The 27,345-nt window shown below is 30.8% G+C and overlaps 1 protein-coding gene across 2 annotated transcripts; it reads right to left on the reverse strand.

Moving 5' to 3' along the window:
- Window positions 1-1,683: 1,683 nt before the first annotated feature.
- On the reverse strand, window positions 1,684-19,868 carry LOC114341935 (uncharacterized). 2 transcript variants are annotated; one of them, XM_028292751.2, is made up of 5 exons: window positions 19,671-19,868; window positions 19,549-19,615; window positions 5,650-5,892; window positions 2,941-3,013; window positions 1,684-1,929 (listed from the first exon to the last, which is right to left on the reverse strand). In XM_028292751.2, the coding sequence occupies exons 1-5, from the start codon at window positions 19,699-19,701 to the stop codon at window positions 1,864-1,866; spliced, it is 480 nt and encodes a 159-aa protein (XP_028148552.1). In that variant the 5' UTR covers window positions 19,702-19,868; the 3' UTR covers window positions 1,684-1,863. The 2 variants fall into 2 exon arrangements, with proteins under 2 accessions (XP_028148552.1, XP_028148547.1); XM_028292746.2 differs by having other exon boundaries at window positions 2,908-3,013; window positions 19,671-19,861.
- Between the last annotated feature and the right edge of the window lie 7,477 nt (window positions 19,869-27,345).

The following is a 27,345-nucleotide window of genomic DNA, read 5'->3' on the forward strand; positions in this document are numbered from 1 at the left end:
TGATTTTTCTCTAGTTTGAATAAATCAGTTGATTGGCGGATGGTAACATAAATTACTTATTTTTGCAAAAAAAATTAATTTTTGTAATAAAAGTTATTTTTTTTTTAATCTATGGTTCACTTTACCAAACTTTTAATTCATAGTGAAATTTGATTTTTTTATAAAAAATTAAGTAATCGTGTGCGGAAAAAAATAAATATGCCATTTTAATTGCCTATTTGTCTAATTTGTAAAATTCATATTAGACTTTTCAAAAAGCATATACAGGGTGAAATTTTTTCTAAGACCCAAACGAACTAATTTTTTTAAAGCTGGACCTGATTTTTTTCTAGTTTGAATAAATTAGTTGATTAGGTGGTAATAGTGTAACGATTGGCCAAAATAAGAGACACATCGATCTGACCGTTCAAAAATTATGACGAATACCAATTTCTGTCAAAATGCGAAACTCGCCCTGTATATTATTAAACAATGGGAGCAGACACTTTTAATGGTCATTTGTTATTCCTCATAGGAGCCTCTATACGAGGTAGGAGTATGTACAGTTGCTCATGACTCACCCTGTATACAAAAGAACGATTGTAGGCAAAAAGCACCAGAAGGGGAAAAGATTCGAAACAAGACCTTGAACAAAGTGAAAGAAGCAACTCTGAAACATTTAAAGAGTTTAGGAGTAACGATTGACGATGAATGTGATTTAGAAAGTATGAGTAACCGAAGTCCTTCTGATATGAGTCTTACCGGGAAACAACTTTTAAATAAGTACTTACCATCAGATCGACTAAGAAATGAACCGTGTGGTGGAATCTTAGAACCAAGACCTGAGTTTTCTTTGGCTAGTTTGGAATATATGAGGAAATATAATTTGATTTCTAAAGAGAAAATGACAGAAATGACACAGTCGCCTAAAGGTCAACAAAGAGAATATTGGACCTGACTGCGATACAAATGCAGTCTAAACTTTTGTGATTATTTTTATTTGTATACTATAAATATTTTATTTGAATAAAGCTTTTATATTTTCCTCTTTTGTTTGTATCTTAACCCTAAAATGTGACTGCAACTTTTAATTATTGATAGTTTCGTGCAGTGGCGGTACTTGCGGGAGATAAGGGGAATTCCCATCCCACAGGGTCCAATTAAAGAAGAAAAAAAAAAGAATGTGTGTGTACTTTGTAGCACGTAAGAAGTTATACTTCTATTATATGATTTCAACGAAATCAATATACTTTAAACAGTTTATTTATATTTTATTTAAATATTAAACTAATTTTAATACTTACTACTTTCCAAAAAATTTTATTAAAACAATACAAAAAAGAAAAGAAAATAAAAGAATGAAACACATTGAAAAATGCCACAAAGAAATGATTTCTGAACAATAATTGTTGCCAAAAATTTTAACTAAATACGTATTTTCTGAAAAAATATATATAATAATATACTTACAATCATAAAATGTATAAAAAAATAGTAACTTGCATTGGGATTCGAACCCGCTACCCGTCGATCCCGCCGATCGAAAATCAAAGTGCTTTCCCATTTCACCAGCATCGCGTATCTGTCATGTGGGAATATACACCAACTGAACGTTTACACCATAAACTTTTGACAGTTGTTTATTATTTATATGAATTTAATCAAATTAGTTTGATTTTAACATTAGCATTAAATAAAAGATACTTTATTTTAACTAATATAAATTTTTATATTGTTTATAAATAATATACTTTATTTTAATCAATATAAACAAATACTTGTAGATACAATAAAAATTCATAAATAGTACAAAATATAATATTTCATCTTACATTTCTAATATAATCAGTCTTTGTAATGATTCAGAAGCTGCCATTGAACACTTTATTCTGATATTAAGCTACAAAAACTTTCCCTTGACGTACCCCTTGTAATTGTAGATGGATGTGCCTAAAAATTATTATAGGATATTAGTTTTGATCATTAACGAATGTTCGAAATTCTCACAAAAACAGTCATTACATATTTATTTATTCAAAAGATTATTTTTATCCTTACAGTTTAACCCAATTTTGAAATAATTATTTTTAAAAAATTCATAAAAATTACTTTTATGAAATTTAAGAAAATCTTGTGCAGTCATGATCTCAATTTGGATCTTCGCATAAGAATGGTTCGATGTTATAAATTCCCAGTACTACTTTACGGAGTTGAAGCATGGACCCTGACAGAATCGCTTTTAAAAACGAAACGAAAAGGTTTTGCAACGTTTGAATAAAGGTTGAGAAGTAGTGAATACGGTTAAAAGGCGTAAATTGGAATAATTTGGTCATATAATGCGTCGCCCAGAAAAATATGACTTGTCACTTCACCTTGTCATGCAAAAAATAAGGGGGAAAAGAAGTGTGGGCCGCCGTACAACTTCTTGACTTAAAAACCTGCGCCAATGGTTTGGGAAAACTAGCACTGAACTATTTCGTGCGGCTGTAAATAAGACAATGATTGTTAATATGCTGGGCAACATGAGAGCCAAAGAACGACAAGCGGTCTCGGAACCTTAAGAAGAAGAAGAGGTTTAACACAGTATATACCCAGCCGCCCATTTCAGAGAAGTACACCGCCCCATTTATTTAGAATAGCTTAGTAGTTTCTACGGTACGATAGCGGTACAATACACGAGAAAATCCAACATCTTCTTACGTCAGACAACAGCCCATTTTCTTTTTCTCCAGTCACGTAAAAACACAAGATAAACACAATCGACAAATGGTCGTTGTAGAAGACAGTCAATAAACGTTGGTTGAAGAAGACACAAAGTCTTGTAGTGAACTACTACTGATTTTGTGTAGGTACTAGACAAGTCCAAAGCAGATGAAAAAAAATTAAGTGATAATGTGATTAAATTTAATTCAATATAATAGTACTTACAGAATAAAAACTGTTCAATGACTCTACACTTACACAGGACCTTAGTTCATCTCTATACGTAAGGGGTAAATCGCTACCATCAAACTGTAGTACCAAATTATCGAAACTAAAAAAAGTTAATGATCAACATTTTTTAATAGAAACATGATGTAAAAAGTAACATAAATCCTAGGCATATGTCGCACATCTCGTTCTAAACCTTAGCAACTCAAAATATGTATAAAAATTTTATTGGAGAACGAAAACAAAATATTTCCTTTGATTTTTTTCTAATATATTTTTTATTTTAGTTAATATACTGTTATGCTCTACTTTATCTCTTTATTTAGATTGATTAGCAAATTCTTAATTTAATTAATTAATCAATTACTTTAATCACTGCCTATGTAAAACAAAACTAAATTCAAATTAACTATTCCAATAAAGTTTATTCTCAGGGCCAATTTTGTATTTGATACAATACCTATGATTTGTGGCTTCTAGTATTTCTAGTTGCTTACTTCTTCCAGGTTGGAGCAGGGAAATTAAAAACATGCAATATCATAAATGGAATATATTATTCATTTACCAAATAAGCCGTGTACATATGATTTAAAAAATTACTAAATTTTAACTTTGTTGCAACAATTTCTTACTTAATAAATCAAACTTTAATTCTGATATCTCTTTGTTTTGCCAAAAAAATTATTTAAATAAATTATTATTTTCTCATACTAAATTTAATAAAATTTACTTTTATTCATTTGAATTGAATTCTTAAATTTGAAATGACTAACTGCGTTATAGTAATGTTCAATAAACAAATAAGCAAATATGGTTCTGATATAAACAATAGGATCATAATTTTCAAAGCATCACATTTTTATTTTTGTCCTCTTTCGCCACACCAATTTTCATATCGTTAAAATACTCATAACATATATTATTATAATAAAAACTATCGATAATACGTGTGAAAATTGCCAAAAATAGCAAAATTCCAATCAAAAATTAGGTTGGAGAAAATGTAACCCTCAAAGATCAAAATCGGTATACGTTAAAAAAATGCATTTTCTCGGCTTCCCATGAAGCAATTTCCTTCATTCTTTTTTTTGTTCCCTAATAACTCGAGTAGAGCCATCGAACTAACTTATTATTAAATGTCAATGCTTTTGTTTTGTTATAATAGATTAATTTATTTAAAAGAACAGAAAACTACATATTTTTTCCAGTTGTACACTTTTTTTTAGATAAATTTACTACAAGTGTACCTTTTAAAGTTAAAACATAAATATTCTCATTTGAAAGCTGTATAATTATTTAAACAATTTTTATTTAAACAAATTAAAATTTTGTGTTATAATAAATAAATTAATTTATTATAACAAAACAAAAGCAAGTTTGACATTTAATAATGCGTTAGTTCGATGGCACTACTCGAGTTACTTGGGAACAAAAAAAGAATGAAGGAAATTGCTCCATGGGAAGCCGAGAAAATGCATTTTTTTTAACGTATACCGATTTTGAACTTTGAGGGTTACATTTTCTCCAACCTAATTTTTGATTGGAATTTTGCTATTTTTGGCAATTTTCACACGTATTATCGATAGTTTTTATTATAATAATATATGTTATGAGTATTTTAAGGATATGAAAATTGGTGTGGAGAAAGAGGACAAAAATAAAAAGGTAACGGTTTAAAAATTATAATCCTATTGTTTATATCTTTGCCGTAAACTCCGGTCAACTTTGACCGGTTGTATCTCAGGAAATACTCATCATAATTAAACGTTTTTTCTTTTAAAAGAAGCATCCTGCCGCTGTTTTTCGAATACCGTTTTTACAATTTAATTTAGTTTAATATTTCCCGAGATATTCTATTTGTTTATAAGCCAAAAAATTCTTTATAATTCTAAAATATTCCTGAGGCCGCTTAAATAGTCCAATTTCAATTCTGTAAAGTACATTAGATAGGTATAGTGTCTTTTTATGAAAAAATCATAGTTATTCTTATGCACCATAATTATTGTCGTTATTATAGTGACCGTAAATTTCTATTCAATTGTTGCTAAACTGTTTATTCAATTTCCATCGGATTCTGGAATTATAATGTATACGAAAAGGGCTTTTACACTACCAAGTTATTTAATTATTGATTAACAATTACTTATCTAAAAGTTTAGTTGAAAATTAAAGATTTTGTTGGAAAAACCCGCTTTTTCCGGGGAAAGCTTTCGTCGAAGTAAATCAGAAAAAACGTCTCTATGCAGAATTTAATTGCGGTGAATTTTTATTTGAGTGTTTTTGGTGTAAAGTTAAAATCTTTGGAGTTATAGAGCAAGAATTGAAAAAAACACGATTTTCAAGCGCCATTTTGTTTATAAAAAAAGTAGCACACTATCTGCGGACTTTGCATACCTATATTATTAATACATACAATAATAAGATTCGATTCCAGCAATAAAATTGCTGGTAAATAACTTTTCCCAAAAACGGCCTATTCTCCGATAATCAGCCCAGACTATATGCTTTAGATCATGACGCACGGGTAAAGACTCGCGGACTCAACTTTAAATCGTTTCGCTCCATTTACTTAAATGTTTTTAAGGTTGCGATATTACAATTTTCTGCGCAAAAAGATGAGGTAATATCACGTATTTTGTTGGTGACATAAACACAAAAATGAATTTTTTTGAGTCAATACACTTTTGAACGGGATGTGCGATGTATTAAAAAAATATAACTATAAACATACAACGGTACCTTTTAGTAGTTTCCATGGAATCAACCAAATCTTTTGAGCTGTGTCCCGTTTCATTATTTATCGAGTAAAAGGGTAAATTCTTAGAAGTGAATATATGTTCTGGTTCAGAAGTCAGCGAAAACCTTCGGAATAAATTTAGATTACACGGGGAAGCACCAACGAGTTCATTTTTAACATTGTCCCTTCTAATGCCCTTTTCGTCTATTATGTAGAAGTGGGTGGGCTCCTTCTTTTTTTCGAGGCTTAAAGTTAAATCAAAATTATATTTTACACATTCATAATATTTTATACAGGGTGAGGGTGATTTATTAATAATGTCCAATCTCTGAGTTGTGGATTCTACATCTCAAAATACTAATATTTAACCCAAATCACTTAAATAAAATGTGGCTCCTTACCGAGTTACAGGGTGTTTTATTTAAAAATTTAATAACTATTTTTACCCAGTGCTTTAAAACTATGTGACGTATCCTTGTTATACTTGGCAGAAAATATAAGTACTATACATCCTACTAAATAATGATAAACAAACGTTTTTGGCTACTACGAGAGGCGTACGACAGAGAATAGTGAATGGTTTACCCTTCCCAAATTCTACGCCACTAGCGGAATTGCTATTTTAGTGCAATATTTCTATTCTCCAATACTTTCTATGTAAATAATATACTCTTCATTCGTAACGTTAAAGTCATTAGTTTTCGAGATATTTGAAGTTAAAAATGAAATTGCACAGCTATTTTGTATTGTGCCCCTTCATTTTTAACTTCAAATATCTCGAAAACTAATAATTTTATCGATGATGATGATGATGATGATGGTGATGTTTGGCATGGAAACTAGTCCATTTGCCACAGATTTTTGCATATTAATATAATCTTATTATAAGTTATTAATTATGGTATATTACGAACTGAAACTTGACTGTTACAAATCTAAATTATATATCCGGAAGCGTATAAATGATTGGATTGCATACGAGTTCAAATATTGATTTCTGATTGAGTGACAGCAGATGGGTTATGTTTGCTGGAAGTTGCACCTTACTTTTTACAAGGTTTTCAGAAAATATATCTGAAAGCGTTTTATTCTTAAAACATCCAAAGAGGATGTGATTAATATCACACTGGGAAATATTATCGCATGAGCACTTTCCTGATTCGATAATGTTGAATCTAGCCAGGTGAGCTGGAACAGCACCGTGACTAGTTTTTAGTCTAACGATAGTTGCAGCTGATCGTTTAGTTATGTTATATTGAAATATATGTGGTAATTCTGTTAAGGATGGTAACACAGGATGAATCTTATAATAATGATTATTTGAAGTATTCGCCAATACTTTCCATCTGTCTTTCCAGTTATAGTTTATTTTTTCATTATGAAATTTGGTTAGATCCGTAACAGTGAAAATATATTCTTGTATACCAGAATGCGTGGAATTCTTAGCAAGCTCGTCTACTATTTCATTACCTTTTATCCCTCTGTGACTTTTTGCCCAAATAAATGTTACATTTTTGAAGTTATACTTCTTTACCGGCGATAGAGGGTGAATTTTTATATATGTTAAAACCTATCAGCCCGGCGCATGCGCATTATAACTTTGTTCTGATTGGATGTTCAAATGACATGTCAAAAATTATCCGATATGGCAGCTGTAGGACAGCTGTGGTTTGGAGGTAAAGCTAAAGGTAAAGGTAAACAAATGTATAATATATTAGTTTTATTGTTGTGAGGACAGAAACAAAAAAGTTTATAATATTGTAGTGACTTTTAAATAGTTTTTAAAAGCAACAGGTACGTAATAATTGTTAATGTATCATGGGTATAAACCTACCTATTTGATCTGCCAAAATACATAGTATGTAATACTTTTATTTATATAATTTGATTACCATCAAAATTTCTATCAATATTCACCTAATATATTGTTTTCTTACTCTATGTTTTGTTGTATTTTTTCAATTCTAAATCATTTCAATTCAAAATTAAAATAATTTGATCAATTTTCAAAATATCAAAATATCACAAGTTTAATCCGTTTAGTTAGTCGATCTTCGTAAATAATGACACATAGTGTCCGTGGCTAAGCGTTGAAGGCGAATGAATTCCAATACCAACCGCGCTTATCAGCGCTGGTTCGAGTCCCAATAGAAACTTTCTTTTTTGTGTTTTTTAATACATTTTATGATTGTAAGTATATTTATTATATAATTGTATTTTCAGAAAATACGTATTTAGTTAAAAAAAATTTCGACAATTAATGTTCAGACATCATTTGTGGCTTGTTTAATGTGTTTGTGTGTGTTTTATTCTTTTATTATTTTAATTTTTGGCACTGTTCTAATAAAAATGTTTGAGAAGTAGTAAGTATAAATTAGTTTAATATTTAAACAAAATATAAATTAAAAGTATATTAATTTCGTTTAAATCATATAATAGAAGTATAACTTCTTACGTGCGTACAAAGTACACACACATTCTTTTTTGTTTCTAATTTTATGTTTAATTTCACATATCAGCTCACAGGTCTTACGATTTAATTCAATATTATTAAGTCCGCTAAGAACTGACTTAGAGTCCGAAATAATCACTCCATCTTGTATACCCTCGTGCTCCAGCCAATCCAGAGCTTTCCCAATAGCTACTGCTTCTGCGGTGTAAATAGAGCAATGCGAATGAAGTTTTATTTTAAATGACTTGTTTTTGGAAGGAATGTACACTGCAGACCCTACCTTTCCATCGTTAAGTTTAGAGCCGTCTGTGTAGATTCTGGTTTTATTAGTGTATTCACTCAATATGGATTTCAATAAAGTGTTATTTATTTTAGATGATTCTGAATATTTCGGAAATATAATATTTAGTTTTTTGTATATCGGTACATATAATATAATAATATTTGTACATATAATATAATAATTTTATCGGTACGAATGAAGAGTATATTATTTACATAGAAAGTATTACAGAATCGAAAAATTGCACTAACATAGTGATTCCGCCAGCGGCGTAGAATTTGGGAAGGGTCAACCATTCACTTTCCCCTGTTGTACGCCTCTGGTAGTAGCCGGAAAGGTTTATCATACTTTAGTAGGGTGTACAATACCTAAACTTTCTGCCAAGTATGATACGGACATCTCAAATGCTTTTAAAGTACTGGTAGACAAGGCGAAAACGGCGGGTTCGAAGGGAAAAATATTCCCCATGAGATTTTTTTGCATAATCACATTCGTGAGACATCCCAGAATAAGGTTCAAGAAGTCGCCCAAGTGAAAAGTGGGCCAATTTTTTTTTAACAATTTTTTTTAATCAAATTGCAAGAATCAATATTTTTGGTCCAAACAATTTTTTCTTTAATTTTTTGGATCATTCTGGACAAAAAAGGTCTCTTATAATTTTTCTCTTAAGTTGATCGTTTTCGACTTATAAGCAATTTAAAATTGAAAAAAACGAAAAATGGCGATTTTCAAGGCTTAATAACTCGGTTAAAAGTTATTATTATGAAAGTCAATATATGACTAAATCAAAGTTTGAAGCCCCCCCTACAAGATCCTGAAGAAATTTTTGTCATTATTTTATTACTAAGCTGTTATTTTTAAGTAATAATAATAAGCGCCATGCACCTGTGCGGGGCTTTAAATGCTGAGTGCGAGAGAGAAGCTATTCCAGCAGTCCAATTGTGCATCTTACTCGCACTCACATTTACAGCAGCGTCAATACGATACAAACACTCATTTTTATTAATTAAAAATAACAGCTTAAGTAGTAAATTAATGACACAGATTTCTTCAGGATCATGTAACGGCGACTTTAAACTTTGACTTAGTCACTTTCTGACTTTCAAGATAATAATTTTTGACCGAGTTATTAAGTCTTAAAAATGGCCATTTTCGCGTTTTTCAAATTTTAACTTGCTTCTAACTCAAAAAAGATCAACTTTAGGGAAAAATTATAAGAGACCTTTTTTGTCCAGAATGGTCCAAAAAACCTAAAAAAAAATTAGTGCGGGCCAAAATATTGATTTTTGCAATTTGATTAAAAAAAAATTGTTAAAAAAAAATTGGCCCACTTTTCTCGTGGGCGACTTCTTGAACCTTATTCTGGGATGTCTCACGAATGTGATTATGCAAAAATATCTCATGGGAATATTTTTCCCAACGAACCCGCCGTTTCCGCCTTGTCTATGGATACAAATACTTAATATTTATGTAATAGGGATGTTAGATTTAAAAATTTTAAAAAAAGTGTACTAAGTACTTTAAAAGCATTTGAAATATCCTTATCATACTTGTCAAAAAGTGTAGGTACTATATACGCCTTACTAATTTATGTTAAATAAACGTTTCTGCCTACTATCAGAGGCGTACAGGGGAAGCTGAATGGTTGACCCTTCCCAAACTCTACGCCACTGATGGAATTGCTATTTTAGCATAATTTGTAGATTCTCCAATACTTTCTATGTAAAAAACATACTCTTTATTCGTAACGATAAAATCATTAGTTATCGAGATATTTGAAGTTAAAAATGAAAGAGGGCAATACATTAATCAAAATGCTGTGCCGTTTCATTTTCAACTTGAAATATCTTGAAAACTAATGGGTTTATCGTTACGAATAAAGAGTATATTATTTACCTATAAAGTATTGTAAAATCGAAAGATTGTGCTAAAATAGCAATTACGCCAGTGGCGTAGAATTTGGGAAGGGTAAACCATTCACTCTCCCCTGTCCTACGTCTCTGATAGTAGCCAGAAACGTTTGTTTATCATAATTTATAACGATACGTCAAATAGTTTTAAAGCACTGGGTAAAAATAGTCATTAAATTATTTTAAAATAAAACACCCTGTAACTCAGTAACGAAGCACATTTTATTCTCTTCTCTATATCAGGAAATTTACTACCAACGTTTCTATCACTGAATATATCACCAAGTACAGGGCAACCTATCTTAAACTTATAAAATCAGCTAAAAAAGACTACTACCATAACCGTTTGGGAAGCTCAAAAAGTGTTGCAAAAGAAACTTGGTCCATAATAAACGATCTTCGAAATAAAACCCACACTGCTAAAACAATTTCCCTTCCAGACCCTGAAAATCTAAATGAATACTTTGTTAATGTGAGTAAAAATATTACATTAACTATTTTACCACAACAAGATCCCATTGCTTATCTCCCTAATTCAAGAAAGGTCTCTAATTCATTCTTTATAAAACCAGTCGATAAATCTGAACTGATCCAAACAATCAATAGTATCAAAAGCAAATCCTCCTGTAGTACTTATGGTCTATCGATAAAATTTTTTTCTAATCTCCCAGAAAATGTGTTAGAAGTCCTCATCTCACTAATTAATGATTCCTTTGAGAAAGGTAAATTTCCAGAGTGCCTGAAGACAGCCATCATTATTCCTCTTCATAAGGGTGGTGAAATATCTAATACCTGCAATTATAGACCTATTGCACTACTACCGGTACTCTCCAAAATTATTGAGAGACTCATAAAAGCCCGACTTATGTCCTTTCTAGTTGAAAACAACATTTTATCACAAAATCAGTTCGGCTTTTTAAATAATAAATGCACCACAGATGCCATCTTTTCTGTACTACATGAGGTTTATCAAGCACTGAACAATAATCTTCACACTGCCACCGTTTTTTGTGACTACGCCAAAGCTTTTGATTGTGTAAATCATAACATTTTGATAAGAAAACTACATTTCTACGGAATTCGAGGTATTTCTTTAGATTGGTTCCAACCTTACTTGGATGATAGGAAACAACTGGTTAGAGCAAGTGATACAGACTCTAGTCTCAAAAACATTGTATGTGGGGTACCTCAAGGTTCAGTATTGGGTCCTCTACTTTTCCTTATCTTTATTAATGACATCACTAGTTTAAAAATCGATGGAAAAATCTTTCTTTTTGCTGATGATACCAGTATCACTTGGAGCAACTCAAATATTGCAACTCTTCATGCTACTATAACTTCTGATCTACTTACAATAAAAACCTGGTCTGACTCTAATTTACTCTCGTTTAACGTAGATAAAACAGTAGCATTGTCTTAGAAAGGAGTCCTTCAACCCTTACCTCTTAATAACAGCCAGATCAGTACCGTTGATTCTGTGAAATTTCTTGGTATTTTTTTAGACAGCAACCTTAAATGGTCCCACCATATCGATTTGTTAAGGAAGAAACTATCCTCAGCTTGCTATGCTATAAGATCTGTTTCGAATGAACTCAATTTAGCATCTTCTAAAATAACATATTTTTCTTTGTTCGAGTCACATCTTCGTTATGGTCTTCCTTTTTGGGGTTCTGGTACAGCTGCCCAATTCGATGTTATTTTCAAATTACAAAAAAGAGCAATTAGATATCTGTTTGGCCTCAGAAGAACAACACATTGCAGAAGTTACTTCAAAGATCACAGAATTTTAACCCTTCCATCTTTGTATATTTTAGAAACTGGTTAATTCGTAAACATCTACATGTCTTTCCACCAAGACCTAATCATGACTACTTCACGAGAAATTCTACGTTTGACGTCTATATGCCGACCCCGTCCTCTGAGTTAGTAAAGAAATCTATATTATATTCCGCAAAAAAACTTTACAACCATCTCCCTCTACAACTTAAATCTGCAGCATCTTTCCCCAAATTCAGTAAACTGACAAAAGCCTACCTATCTGAAAGACCATATTATTCAGTAGAAGATTTTCTTAATCAATAACTAAGAAATTACAGTACCCTTTGCACAAGTAGTATTTTTATTATCATGTTTTTGTCTATATTTGGGTGTCATATGCAGCAGCTTAACTTTTAAACTTATTAATTACTAGGTAGACTATGCATTTGCAATTTACTTAAATTTTGCAATTGACTACTTCTGTTTAACTTCATTATTATTGTTATTATTGTAAATATATTGACGATTTATGTAATTTTAGTAAATTGGATTGTTATTGTTTTGTTGTCTTGACTTTTTATAAGCTTTGTCGATAAAATTGTACAATTTTTCATGACAATAAAGCATATTTCTATTCTATTCTATTCTATTCTATTAAAGTGTTTTGGGTTAAATCTTAATATTTTGACGTATAGAATCTACAACTCAGAGATTGGACATTCTTAATGAATCACCCTGTATAGAAAGAAAAATAGATTAATGGAATGTAAAAAGAATATAAGAACTAGGACAAACTTCGTCCAAAATTATTGTTCTAGACAATTTTTCAAGCATTCCAAATTAATATGAAAAAAATTTCCTGCAGGCAATGGTTAAAAATGTTATTCTAAAAGATTGTAAGCAAAAAATCGACATGTTTTTGCAAAATGATTTTCCCTATTTTTAAAATTGTTCTTATTATCCTTTTTAATAATATTGATAGAATAAACCTTCTTCTTTCGTTCGTAAGCTACCCGTAGAATTACTGCAACTTCATTATTTTATGACTTATATTGTTGCAAAAAAATCGCTAGAATAAATAAAAAAAAGAACGTTTAATAGTATATTACCGATTGCTTTAAAATTTTGAGAATACTTTAATAAGCACCATAAGACCTAGCATTCCATGTAATATGAAGTTTATTTTTACCGAAACCCGAAATTTCTTAATTACACTTCTCCAAAACAATTACGCACCACCTTAAAAATGGGTCATTTTTGATGTCTCGAAATTCCTAAACCTGTTGTCCAATTCAAGAGATTTTTTAATATGTCATTGTATACCGGGTATACCAATCAAACTCTGATTTTTTCTCAAAGTTCGCGTCACCCTGTGAAATATTGTAGCATTTGAAAATACTGAAAATAAAACCTAACTTTAGCCTCATGTTTTCTTAAAATTCTGTTTTTTGATTCATTCGCGTATGTTGGATAATAAAAAAGTTAGGTACTTTAACAACTAGCCTTGTTTTTCATCAATACAGAGTGTTTTAAATAAGTATAGCAAACTTTAAGGGGCAATTCTGCATGAAAAAATAATGACAGTTTGCTTTATAAACATATGTCCGCAAATAAAACTGACGATTTATTTATTGCTCTAAAACCGGTTGTGATATGCGAATGAAATTTGGTGGGTTTTAGGAAGTTGTGCATTGTGTATTGTGCATTTTTTGACATAGAATTAAGAATTTCTTGTTCACCATTGGCGCACGTAAGGTTCATATTACCCGTATGCGCGCCAATGGTGAATGTTAAATTCCTTATTGTATATCAAAAAATGAGCAATAGCTACCTCTTAAAACCCACCAAATTCTTGCTTAACCGGTTTTAGAGCAATAAATAAATCGTCAGTTTGTAAGAAAAATTTCAACACCCCCTACTTTGGATACGAAGCATTTGCGGACATACGTTTATAAAGCAAACTGTCATTACTTTTCCATGCAGAATTACCCCTTAAAGTTTCCTATTCTTGTTTAAAAACACCCCTGTATTGACCAAAAACAAGGCTAGTTGTTAAAGTACCTAACCTTTTTATTACCCCATATAAGCGAATAAATTAAAAAACAGAATGTTAGAAAACACAGGGTCGCGCGAACTTCGAGAAAAAATCAGTTTGTTTGGTACACCCGGTATACAATGACAATTTACCTGTCTAGCAACAATATTATTAGCGATATTGTTAAAGAATAAGTCATTCATGTTTAAAAAAAGAATATGTGTGTACTTTCTACGCACGTAAGAAGTTATACTTATACTTAACAGGTTATTTGTATTTTATTTAAATATTAAACTAACTTTCTTTACCTACCACTTTTAAAATTTTTGAAGTTATACTTCTTTACGGGCGTAATGACGGTGAATTTTTATATGGTAAAACCTAGCGACCGGGCGCATGCGCATTATAACTTTGTTCTGATTGGATGTTCAAATGACATGACAAAAATTATCCAATATGGCAGCTGTGGCACAGCTGTGGGACTGTGGTTTGGTTATAATGTATGGTTGTTGCGTTTTAAAATTTGTAGGAAGAGAAACAACAAACAAACAGTTAGTTAATGGTTATACTGCCTTTTTAAATAGTTTTCATATTATATTTTTGGACTTATTTACATAGAAGAGATGATTGTTGCATGCCAATGTGAAAGCCCATCAAACTGTGACTAGTATGAGTGCCGCAGATCTCGCTTATTCAAAGCTAAAGAATCTTACACTGGTAAGTGTTTTATAAATAGTTGATCAAATTTTGTTATGATATTTGAACATAGCCACTTTGCACGATGCAAGTGATTGCGAAATTTATTAGTCGTTATACGGGCTCCGATACCTACTATTTGAACCTACCAAAATACATAAGTAGTATGTAATACTTTTATTTACATAATTTGATTACCATCAAAATTTCTATCAATATTCACCTAATATATTGTGTTCTTACTCTATGTTTTGTTGTATTTTTTCAATTCTAAATCATTTCAATTCAAAATCAAAATAATTTGATTTACATAAGTTAAAAATGTCAAAAGTTTAATCCGTTTAGTTAGTCGATCTTCGCACATAATGACAAACTGTCTCTGTGGCGAAGCTTTTAATGCGAGTGAACCCCAATACGACGCAAATACCAGCCGCGTGGTAAGTTGGTTCGAATCCCAATAGAAACTTTTATTTTTTTATACATTTTATGATTGTAAGTATATTTATTATATAATTTTATTTTCAGAAAATACGTATTTAGTTAAACATTTTTCCGACAATTAATGATCAGAAATCATTTGTGGCATTTTTAATGTGTTTTTGTGTGTTTTATTCTTTTATTATTTTAATTTTTGGCACTGTTTTAATAAAAATGTTTGAGAAGTAGTAAGTATAAATTAGTTTAATATTTAAATAAAATATAAATAAAAAGTATATTAATTTCGTTTATAATCATATAATCATATAATAGAAGTATAACTTCTTACGTGCGTACAAAGTACACACACATTCTTGTTTTATTAAAACGATACCAAATATATAAAAAAAAAAGAATATGAATCGTCCGGGATTTGAACCCGGGACCTCTTTCGATCTCCGGTCACACGCTCTACCACTGAGCTATATCCCTTTTGCTTTGACAGGTTACAAGATTTCTCATATATACTGACAAATTTAATATACCAAGTGAAGTATACAAAAATACTTTAAATATACTTACTATTATTATAAAATATCTTATTCCCGAGGAAGACAAATCCAAAGACACAAAAAGTATAATAAATAATACATTTACTAAGAACACTATAATATCCTTTTATATGATATAAAATCACTTATTTGCGCTGACAGCGCTGATACATACATATATCTTGAAAGATTAGCAACGAACTACATACTGTCTGTGTGCGCATGCGCCCGGCATTATAAAATTTCACTCTCGATCGTTAAAGAGGTATAACTTCAAAAATCACTTAAATCGGAAAACAGGTTTAGGAAATTCTAGACATCAAAAATGACCTATTTTTAAGGGGGTGCGTTAATTTCTTAGAAAAGTGTATTTTGCACTTTTCTAAGCAACAAATGTTGCTTTTAGCGCACTCTCTAGTTGCTTATATAATACTATCAAATTTGTTTTAAATGTTTCACTTTTTGATGATAACAAAAAAGCAAAAATTTACCGTTGGCCTTAATTTGTTAATAACTAATTAAGTCCAAAAAATCGACTGCAAGAAACATATTATACAGTGTAGCAAACCCAAATCGAATAAATTTATTATTTTGTGAAAGAGCGATTTTAGAAATAAATACGATTTTTTGGCATATATATCATACTAATGACGTCATCCATCTGGACGTGATGACGTAATCGACGATTTTTTTAAGTGAGAATAGGGGTCGTGTGCTAGTTCATTTGAAAGGTTATTCAATGCCCTATTCAGTAATATCAACATTAAGATAATTATTTATACAGAGTGTCCAAAAAATCTTTTTCGAATTAAATTAACTGACACAAAAAGAAGAATATATGTAATTTATTTTATTCAAAATGCATTTTACTTCTGTGAGAAAACAGAAAAAATGTTTATTTGATAAATAAACACAGCTTTTCGGTTAAATTAAATGTTCACACTACCAAGAGGCATTTGGTGGCAGACTGAACATTGAATTTAAGCGAAAAGTAATGTTTATTCGTCAAATAAACAATTTTGCTGTTTATTGACAACAGCAAAATGTATTTTAAATTAAATAAATTACGTCATTCTTCTTTTTGTGTCAATTAATTTAATTAAAAAAAATTTGGACAGCCTGTATACATAATTATGTTAATGTTAATTTCATAACCTTACAAATTAACCCTGACGTAATCCATCATGGATTACGTCATAACCCTGACGTAATCCATCATGGATTACGTCATCACGACCAGATGGATGACGTCATTAGTATCATATGCCAAAAAAATCGTAATTTGAAAATAAAAATCGACCTATTTCGGGTTTTTTTCCAAAATTGCTCATTCACAAAACAATGAATGTATTCCTTTTGGCTTTGTCACACTGTATGTTGTTGTTATAAAGGTCCATATGGGTCCATCGGTTCATACTACTCAAAACAACTGTGGTTTGTCTAGCCAGGTCAGTGTCACGAGAAAAACCTTATTTCCGGACTATATTTTTACCATTTAAGTACCTATTAGTCGAGGAAATGAAGCTGGAAAAATGGCAAAACCTCGCAATTTTTTCGTCCAGCATCGATTTGTACAAAAATTTGGAATTAGACTCATTTCACCCTCTAGTTCATTTTCTATATTGAGCCGTTGTACGCTTTTGATTTTTTAAGGGTGAAAACCACCCCTAATTGTAAAAAATTATAAAATAACATTTTAAACTTTAATATGGTCAAAATTTGCTTCTTATTAGTTACATAATCATTGTTTTGTGTTTTAAGATATAATATCACAATATTTCAACCCTTAAAACCACCCTTGTTGGAGCTATATATGAAAAGTTTACTTATCCTAAAAGAATAATTTTGGCTTGCATCAATTTACATAAAAATTTGGGGTTAGGATCATATTACCCTGTACTTCATATTCTATATCACGCTCAAAGGCGTTGATTATTTTTAGGGGTGTAAACTACCCTTATTGTCAAAAATTATATAAAAACATTGTAAAATTTAATATAGGTAAAATTTGATTTTGACTGGTTAAATAATGATTGTTTTGTGCTTTAGGATATAATATCATAATATATCAACCCTTAAAAACCACCCTTAATAACATTGCAATTTTTATAAGTAGACAATTTAATAGATCTATACAGAAAAAAGTAGAATTAAAGAATTACAAAAAAACATTTATTTACACAAAAATACGAATTTACAAATATATAAAAATACACATACAAATAGTTTTTTAGTCATGCAGTATACGAACCGGCTCTGTGGTATTATATAGGTACATGAAAAATGCCCTATAAGGGGACTATTCGAATTTTTCGAAAAAAAAAATTAGTTTTATAAACATAGCTCCTTTACTTGTGACGATAAAAAGTTTTTTCAATAATAGTTTTGTAGGATTTTTGAAGAGTAATAAGACTGTGTAAACTAAATTCCGTAAGATCCCTGAATTTTTAATTGAGGTGGGTTTAAAGGGCTCGAATAAGGGGATGTTTGCTCGTAAATAGATGTTTTAAACAGCTCTATCTCGCTAACTGTTTACTGTAATGAAAATCTATGCTTAAGGAAATTTTAGATATTAAAAAAGCTACAATTTAGTAGTTTATCATTTTTTTCGTATCTCCAGTATTTTCGGAGATATTTTGAAGAAACTGATAATAAATGCAAAATTGCAGAAAATCAATTTTTCTTTAAACTCCAATTTTTCTAAAATTAGGCCTTTTAAATAGGTCAAACTTCTTGGGTGTATTGATAATATAAATATTAAAGGAATTACAGAAACGCGAAGACCAATTTTTAGTTACAAGGGTAGTTAGGGGGTTGTTTTCACTGTTTTTTTCGTAGAGAAAAACAGGTACCGACTTTTTTTGATCATAAGTTGCTCAATTTTTATGCTAGAAACTTTTTATTATCTTTTTTTGGAAGATCTTATTGTATGCTTGAAAAAACATCATGTAAGTTTTCTTAGAAAAATGCAAAGTTTTCCCGTTATTTGGCTTTTATTATTTCAAATTATGCATTTGACGAAAAAAGCTAACCTTTAACTTGCCGTATCTCGATTTTTGTTGGTCGTAAAAATATTATGGAAAAACAGTTTCGTTTGTGTTACTAAAAAATACAATTTTGATGTCTACAGTTTTTTTGATTAAATGCACATTTTTTGAGTTATTCTCAAAAAACCCTCTAAAAAAGTCGATTTTTCCGTCGAAAAACTGTTACTTTCAACCACAAATAACTCGAAAAATATTAGTTTTACGAAGAAAATGTAAAAAACATTTTTTTTTTAAAATTACTTTTTACATCGATTTACATGGTTAAAATGTAATAAAAAATTCCCACCCCCGAGATGGGGTGGAAACTACCCCCAAGGTTTTAGCGTACAGCAGCATGATATAGAAAATGATCCTTGGACTATTTCCTACATTCTGTGAAAATTTCAAGTAAATCCATGCTGGACGACAAAATTGCAAGCCAAAATGCTTCATTTCTTGGACTATATACCCTCTTATCTGCCATGAGACCATTATTATCAGATTTTATTTCTTCCCTTCTTCACGTTACGCCTATGTCAGTAAATTTTATGCCAGATTGATATTTATATCAGTGTTTTATTTAAATTACAAATTAACTTCGAATAAGTATTTATAGTGTATTACGGTATATTTTTATTCATTTAAATGGATAAATGTACTAGAAATTACCATTATAGATACGTACATCCTACATATTGCCAAAAACTAGGTGTATATTATAAAGATAATATTCTAGACATTGTTGACAAATGTTCACATGCGTAAATACTTACCAAGTGCAGAAAAAAAGAAAAAGTATGACTATAAAAAGACTAACAACTGCCAGTATCAAGCTTATCCCTAAAAAAGCCAATAATAAAAACACGTCGATCTAATAATAGACTTCTTTACTCACAATTATGCATCCAAACAATCGTAACGACCATTGTGAATTGTGATTCACTGTTAAGTTGATTTAAATCTAGTGACCTTTGCTTCAAACTTTTTTCTTTTTAAACTTTTAAAAATAGTTTTTGAAGTTTAACGACCGGCTTCTTGCCTCTCATTCTGGTCTTCTTGTTTGGCTTGGAAGGGACTTGTACGTTTGGTCGTTAACAGCCATCCGGCCAATAGTACGGTAATTACGGCACTTTTTAAAATGTAAAATGTTGTAAATTTATTTATTTATTTAGCATATGGCGTACGTGAGTAATATACAGGGTGTAACGAAAATACAGGTCATAAATTTAATCACATATTCTGGGACCAAAAATAGTTTGATTGAACCTACCTTACCTTAGTACAAATGTGCATATAAAAAAAGTTACAACCCTTTGAAGTTACAAAATGAAAATCGTTTTTTTCCAATATAGCGAAAACTATTAAAGATTTTTTATTGAAAATGGACATATGGCATTCTTATGACAGTAGCATCTTAAAAAAAATTATAGTGAAATTTGGACACCCTATAAAAATTTCTCCCAAACTTTTGTGTATGTTCCAATTAAATTATTATTGTAGTACCATTACTTAAACACAATATTTTTAAAACTTTTTTGGCTCCTAGTACTTTTTCGAAAAGTTAGTTTTTATCGAGATATTTTGAATATTTTTCAAATCCACCACATATTTGTATATATTATGGTTAAGTACGATTATGAAGACTTGGTAATAATATGAAAATTTATGTATGATTTACATTTTTAGGTATATTTTGAACCGTATTAAAAAAGAAGCCATATCTCGATAAAACTTGCCTTCTCGAAGAAATACAAAGAGCCAAAAAGTTTTAAAAACATTTTGTTTAACTAATGGTATCGCAGTAATAGTTTAAATTGGAGCGTACACAAACATTTGGGGGGTTTAAAGGAACAAAACCCCCATAAAATTTTTATGTAAACATATTAACAAAGAAGCCGCAACTCGATAAAAACTGCCTTATCGAAAAAATACTAAGAGTCAAAAAAGTTTTAAAAATGTTGAATTTAACTAATGGTATCACAATAATAATTTAATTGGAACGTACAGAAAAGTTTGGGGGGGTTTAAGGGAACAAAACCCCCATAAAATTTTTATGGGGAGCACAAATTTCACTATAATTTTTCTTTAAGATGCTCCTGCCATAAGAATGCCACATATTCATTTTCAATAAAAAATCTCTAATAGTTTTCGATATATTCGAAAAAATCGATTTTCATTTTGTAACTTCAAAGGGCTATAACTTTTTTTATGTGCATATTTGTACTAAGGTAAGTTAGGTTCATTCGAACTATTTTTGGTCCCAGAATATGTGATTTAATTTATGACCTGTATTTTTGTTACACCCTGTAATTATACATTATTATAACGTATTACAAAGATAAATGTATAAAAAAACATATATAATATGTTGAATATGTAAAATTATGCCGCAGAGACAAAAACGAGTGTAGGTACTCATAATTATTATATTGTTCTGAAGCTATTTTCTTGTGGCATTTTTGTAATTAACTAGTTTTGATGGGAAATACGCCACAATTTGACTAAAAAAATGATTTTATTAACGTTTCGACGTCCAAATCGGATGCCATTGTCAATATTTTTTGTATTTTGTTAATAAACGTTAATAAAAACATAATTATACAGGGTGTTTGGTAAAGAATGGGCCACAGCTTAACCTTAGATTTCTGAGGTTAAAATAGGTCGATTTAAGCTAACTTACCTTGGTACGAAAGTTGATAATAACCGAAATACAGGGTATTAAATTAAACTTTTATTTTATTTATTCTTGAATATTTCGTAACTGGCATGGGATAATAACACAAAATTTGGTAATCGGGGTTTTTTTGGGACGAGAAATCTAAATTCGCCACCAAAAATTATGTATTCTCCAGAAGGCGCCACATACGCCTTTTAGCGCTCATTTAATAGGTTCAATTTTTTTTATTACCCACTCTACTCTCAATCAAAACTTTTATTCTCTTAATATTTTTACTTAATAAAGGTATACTACATTCATCTCGCTAAACTCAACCGATTTCGAGATAAACACATTTTAAATCTGCGAGGTAACATACATTTTTTGCATAATATCATTGTAGTTACACCCGAAAAATAACTTAAAATCATAAAAATCATGCAATGACATAAACATGTATCAGAACTGGCACAATTATTATGGTTTCAAGTTTATTTTTGGGGTGCATGATATTATGCAAAAAATTATATTGTAGATTTAAAATGCGTTTATCTCGAAAACAGTTGAGTTTAGCAAGATGAATGTAGTACCTATACATTTTGTAAGTAAAAATATTAAGAGAATAAAAATTTTGATTCAAAAAGCATGTAAAGTGTGGGGGATAAAAAAAAATTAACGTATTAAATGAGCGCTGAAAGACGTATGTGCTGCCCTCTGGGTAATACATCATTTTTGGTGGCGAATTTAGATTTCTCATCCCAAAAAACACCCGCTTAGCAAATTTTGTGTTGTCAACCCGTGCCTGTCAGGAAATATTCAAGAATAAATAAAATAACAGTTTAAATTTGATACCCTGTATTACGGTTATTATCAGCTTTCGTACTAAGATAAGTTAGTTTAAATCGACCTACTTTAAGCTCAGGAACCTGAGGTTAAGCTATGGCCCATTCTTTACCAAACACCCTGTATATAATAGTTTTATGTGGAGACCACTAATCCAATCTAGTGCAGCATTTGTGGTATGGAAGAAGTCGATCATGCTACCAGGATATTCCGTCAGGGAACATTCCATCACAATGTGCTCGATGCATGGTTCGACGAGGTTCAGCCCCAGCTTCAGGTTTAGCTTTGGGTTTAGGTTCAGCTTTAGGTTTAAACTCCAGCTTCCAAATTCTTCTTTGGTCTTTGCCTTCTGCTAAAATCGTTTGATCATCGGTAAATATAATGCAATGGATGTAATTAATTGTCCACAACTGTCCACATTTCTTGTTTCAGTTTTTAGTGTTTTATATAAATGAAGTTTAAATAAGGCTGGTGATAGGCAACATCCTTGTCGAAGTCCTTTATCGACTTTAAACGATTCTGAGTAGTTTTGTCAGACTTTTATTCTATATTCATTATCTAAAAATGATTTTACGGCATTTATGAATGTGTTATCTATTTCGTGATATTCCATTGCTTCCTACAGGTTGTTGAGTGGGATACTACCATAAGCCTTTTAAGATCCACGAATACAATGTGCAATTTAGCGTTGATGCTATTGTTTTTAGTTGTTTCTTCTTCTTCAACTGACCTGTCCGTTGCGAATATTTGATATTAACATGGCAATTCTGATCTTGCTTATAGCACTTCTGAATAGTTCGACTGATGTGAGCCCAAACCACTTCGGCAGATTTTAGAGCCACGAGTGTCTTCTTATACCTGGTCCCCGCTTACTGTCTATTTTCTCCTGGAGAATCAATTGCAGTAGACGGTACTTATCGTATCTCAATACGTGGCCTAGATATTTGTTTTTTTTTTTTGTTTAATTGTGCTCACGATTTCTTTCTCTTTTCCTATTCTGTGGATTACCTCTATGTTGGTGACATGTTCGGTCCAGGATATACGAAGAATACGTCGGTACACCCATATTCCGAATGCTTCTAGTTTTTTCGTGAGCGTCTCTGTCAGCGTCCAGGCCTCCACACTAGGGTGCATCGAGAAAATAAAAGTTGGAAATGTTATATATGTAATATCGTGAAAAAGTTGCTAGTGTTCTTTTTCAGCATATTAGTATTTTTAATTTTTTTCTAAGCGAATTTTCTGTCCCCTCAACGACCTTGAATTTTATTAAATATCTGATTTTTAAGGAAATTTCAATTTATATTATTTGGAATAAGATATGTGCTAACTCGATCTAAAATCAATTAAAGAATACTTAAAATGTTGTCAATTACAAATTTAAACAATATTTAAAGTTTTATTTGTTTTTTCAGTCTCCCCAACATCTTTGAAATGTCCCGCTTCGTGAGTTCGTGCGTGTAATTTTCACTTATGTTTGGTGCGATGCCATACTTTGTTATTATTGTTGTTTGTAAATTAGAGATTTTTAAAATAGATAAACCAGGACCGTGGGGAATAAAATGAAGATGTGCTGTGGACCGCCCCATTTTTGGACAACCACAAAATATGCCTTAAAAATGTTTTACCTACCCAGCAAACAGGTTTGAGCCCAGTTACGTGATAATTACGTTAAATTTACGGCAAATTTCAACGAATACGTAACTCGGAGATTTATGACGGGAAAAAAACGTATTTCAGTGCCAAATCATTCACCAATATATTTTTGATTCCTTTATACATGTTTGACATTAGAATAATATAAAATCATAATGACGAATATTGTACATGTTTTTTATCATAGGTGTGAATGTCGGTTACATCGCAAAGGTACGTTTATTTCACGTAATAATCACGAAACAGAAATAACTTCCTTTGGTTAAATTTTGAGAAATATTTTTGAAAACAAAATTTTACAACGGTGTTGGTTAAATACGTATCGCTTGAATTTTACTCCCTGTATTTTATGGACGTCGAAAAATTAGATGTATTCCACGTAAAGTAATGTAAATAATACAATATTTAAACAAAAAGTTTATGATTTCGCTTTTAAAATCATTTAGCATAACTATTTCAATCCAACCTTGATTTGAAGCTATTTTTGCTATTTTTTTTTCTTTAAAAATATCACAGCTAAAATGATGTCGAGTCTAATTTTCAAATCGCGCGCGGTGATGACGTACTACCAAGCCTTTCTCCTCCTTTAAATACTATCACGTGACCACGATACGTGATTAACATAGTTGGTTCGAAAACTAAATTAATCGATTTATCGAATAATAGATACGTTTCGATAGGATTATTTTTTTATATTATTCTGGTATTGAAATAGATTTTTAGTAAGACCAATTAGGTAATAGCAGAAGAAATTTAAAAACAAAAAGAAAATATGTAATACTAATTTAAAGTAAGTAGAATAGTTTAACTGTAATTTAAAAATAATCGATTTTTATAATCGATGAGCATAACCTCTAATTCTCTAATATCAGCTTCTCACATTTCTCCTCACAACAAAAAGTGAAAGTGAAACGTGAAGAGCTTTATTTCCCTCGTTTTATTTTAGGCGGGTTTATTTATAATAATGCCTTTCGTATTAACGTTTACCTCACTGCTCGAGGGTTGAAGTGTCGTCAAAATAAAAAGTGACCTGTGTTGTGTTTTGTGTTGGCAAATTTTTTAATGCGTCTTTAGGTCGGTAGCATTTTTGGTTCATTATCTTGTATAATAATTATACAAGACAAATGTTTTAAAGTCTCTAAATTCTACTAAATAAATACATTGTTAATACTTTATAGGCTTGTTTTATTTATGTCATATGAGGATAATAATTACATGATTAGTAAGTTAATTAAGGTCGAATTATTTACGTGAACCGAAAGATATGTTGATCAACACGTATTTGCAACGTGAATTTCCCGAAACATTTTATTGGTATTTAAGGTGAATAACACGTCTATTGAAGACGAGTTATTCACGTAATTTAAAGACGTATTTTCAATGTGACATTCCAACCAAATTTTCACGTGAAATTCACGTAAGCAATTTACGTATATTGGTGACAAATGTACCAGAAATTCACGTAATTAACACGTCGGTCTGTTTGCTGGGTAAATACAAACAAGCGATGAAGTTTTGTGGTTGCAAGAGGATAAAAACTCAGCAAGAAAGAGCCAGAATTTTCTGGTATTCCCGAACAGGTTGCAATTAAATTGTAGGAAATATGGAAAAAGGTTGTAATTCCAATAATTTAACATACAAGAATTATTCAGCTTTTAAAAACACATCATGACAAATATATGAAACTTATGAAACCAGTTTTTAAGAACAGGCAAAACAGTGAATTTTACAAAAAAAATTCAATGCTTTAAGAACAATAGTGTAAAACTACACGTTTCGATCTTGCGGCATGCAAATGTGACACTCTGATTAATTGTCGTTGTAGCAAATCTCAAAAAGTGCCTCTGGATGAGAGCGAATTTCTATTAAATCAAAGAGGTCCCCGAAAAATGGTGATAAGCTCGATTGATAGGGAAAATAAAAACAAATATAATCAGAGAGAAGAACGGTAAAAGAAGAAAGTTACCGACGCAAAGACAAAACTTTAGCTCAAGTAAAAAACAATACTAAGTTTTATGGTCAATCGATCGTGGAAAACACATAACACTTGTGCATGAGCCAGGGTGCAAATATTTCGGCTATGGGTATCCGCTGTCTGGTATATCAGAAAGTATCACTTCCAGCTATTGCATGTGACGAAACAGTCGTAAATACTCGCGTTAAGGGTGATGTAATACGGCTGTTAGAACATCTTAAAAAACCGCTTCAGTGGTTTGTATGTCTGCGACATTCAAATGATCTACCCCTTGGACATCAAAAGAAGTTTGCCAGTGACCATATCAAAAAACGTGAGGGTCTTCAAACTTTCTCCCATATAAATTTTGATTCAAACGACTTCGTTGAGTTAATTAACTAACGAGAATATCACCTTACAGAACCACCTATATTCTCTAGATTTTCGAGTGTCAATCTGCGAGATTTTATTAAGAATCCTAACTTAGACCCTTTTATCATTGAGATTGAGAAATATCACTGCAACAAACAATGTGTAGAACGATGTGTCAAGCTTGTGACACAAGCTTCTCTAGCAGTTTATGGAGCGTATTCGAGGGATGGATTTATAAAAACTCGAATTGATTTCAGAAAAACTATGCCTCACTTTAATGCTAAATCGGAAGACATCTTCGAATAGAATGCTTTTACCATATTTTTTTGTAATATTTATATACCTACCTAATTTTGTACTTTGCTTTATATTTGTTTTAGTATTAAAAAACTTGGGTGACGTCAGGGAGACGGATAAGTTAGGCTATTTTGTTATAAAAAGAATGTTTTAGTATACTTTTCTTAAGTAAAATTTTTAATTGCCTTGTGAAACCAGAAAATATTTTCCAATTTAAACCGAATTTATTTTTTCAAGTTCTATAAGCTGTTACATGTCCCTTACAAAAGAAATTCGCATATTAATGTGTTTTGTCTAATTTTTAATTGCCGTGGGGGGCAGAAAATATTTTTTTATTTCAACGCAAATTTACTAAAATACTAAATAGTTTGTTAGGCAACTTTTGTGAGGTATTACTTTTCCATCACAAAATAAAAATTTCGCCTTTTTCGATGCACCCTACTCCACACCATATCGGGAAAATGTAGCATTTAACTATACGTAGTTTTAGAGGAAGAGGCAAATCCCTGCCCGTGAAGAGCTTTCATATTGTTAAATGCTGTTCTAGCTCGTTCTATTCTCGCCTTAATTTTTGTGCTCTGTTCCCATTTTGCATTTACGTTGGTGCCAAGGTATACATAAGATTCTACATGGTCAATTATTGACTCTTTTATTGTGATCAATTATTGTCAATTATTCGCTTTAATTGTTTAGTTCACTCTTTTTAATCGAACTATTTCGATGTTTTCCAAACGCTCATTAAAAAATTTTGTCATTTGGATATGATATGGAATTTTTAGAAATAATACCTACATC

Source organism: Diabrotica virgifera, chromosome 8, assembly GCF_917563875.1.
Source record: "Diabrotica virgifera virgifera chromosome 8, PGI_DIABVI_V3a".
Taxonomy (NCBI): domain Eukaryota; kingdom Metazoa; phylum Arthropoda; class Insecta; order Coleoptera; family Chrysomelidae; genus Diabrotica; species Diabrotica virgifera.

Excerpts from the sequence above, each read along its gene's own strand:
- LOC114341935 (XM_028292746.2), bottom strand. The coding sequence starts at position 19,701 with ATGGTCGTTACGATTGTTTGGATGCATAATT. Across the intron at positions 19,616-19,670 it reads GATTGTTTGGATGCATAATT|GGATAAGCTTGATACTGGCA; the intron begins GTGAGTAAAGAA and ends TGGCTTTTTTAG. Across the intron at positions 1,930-2,907 it reads CATTGAACAGTTTTTATTCT|GCACATCCATCTACAATTAC; the intron begins GTAAGTACTATT and ends AATAATTTTTAG.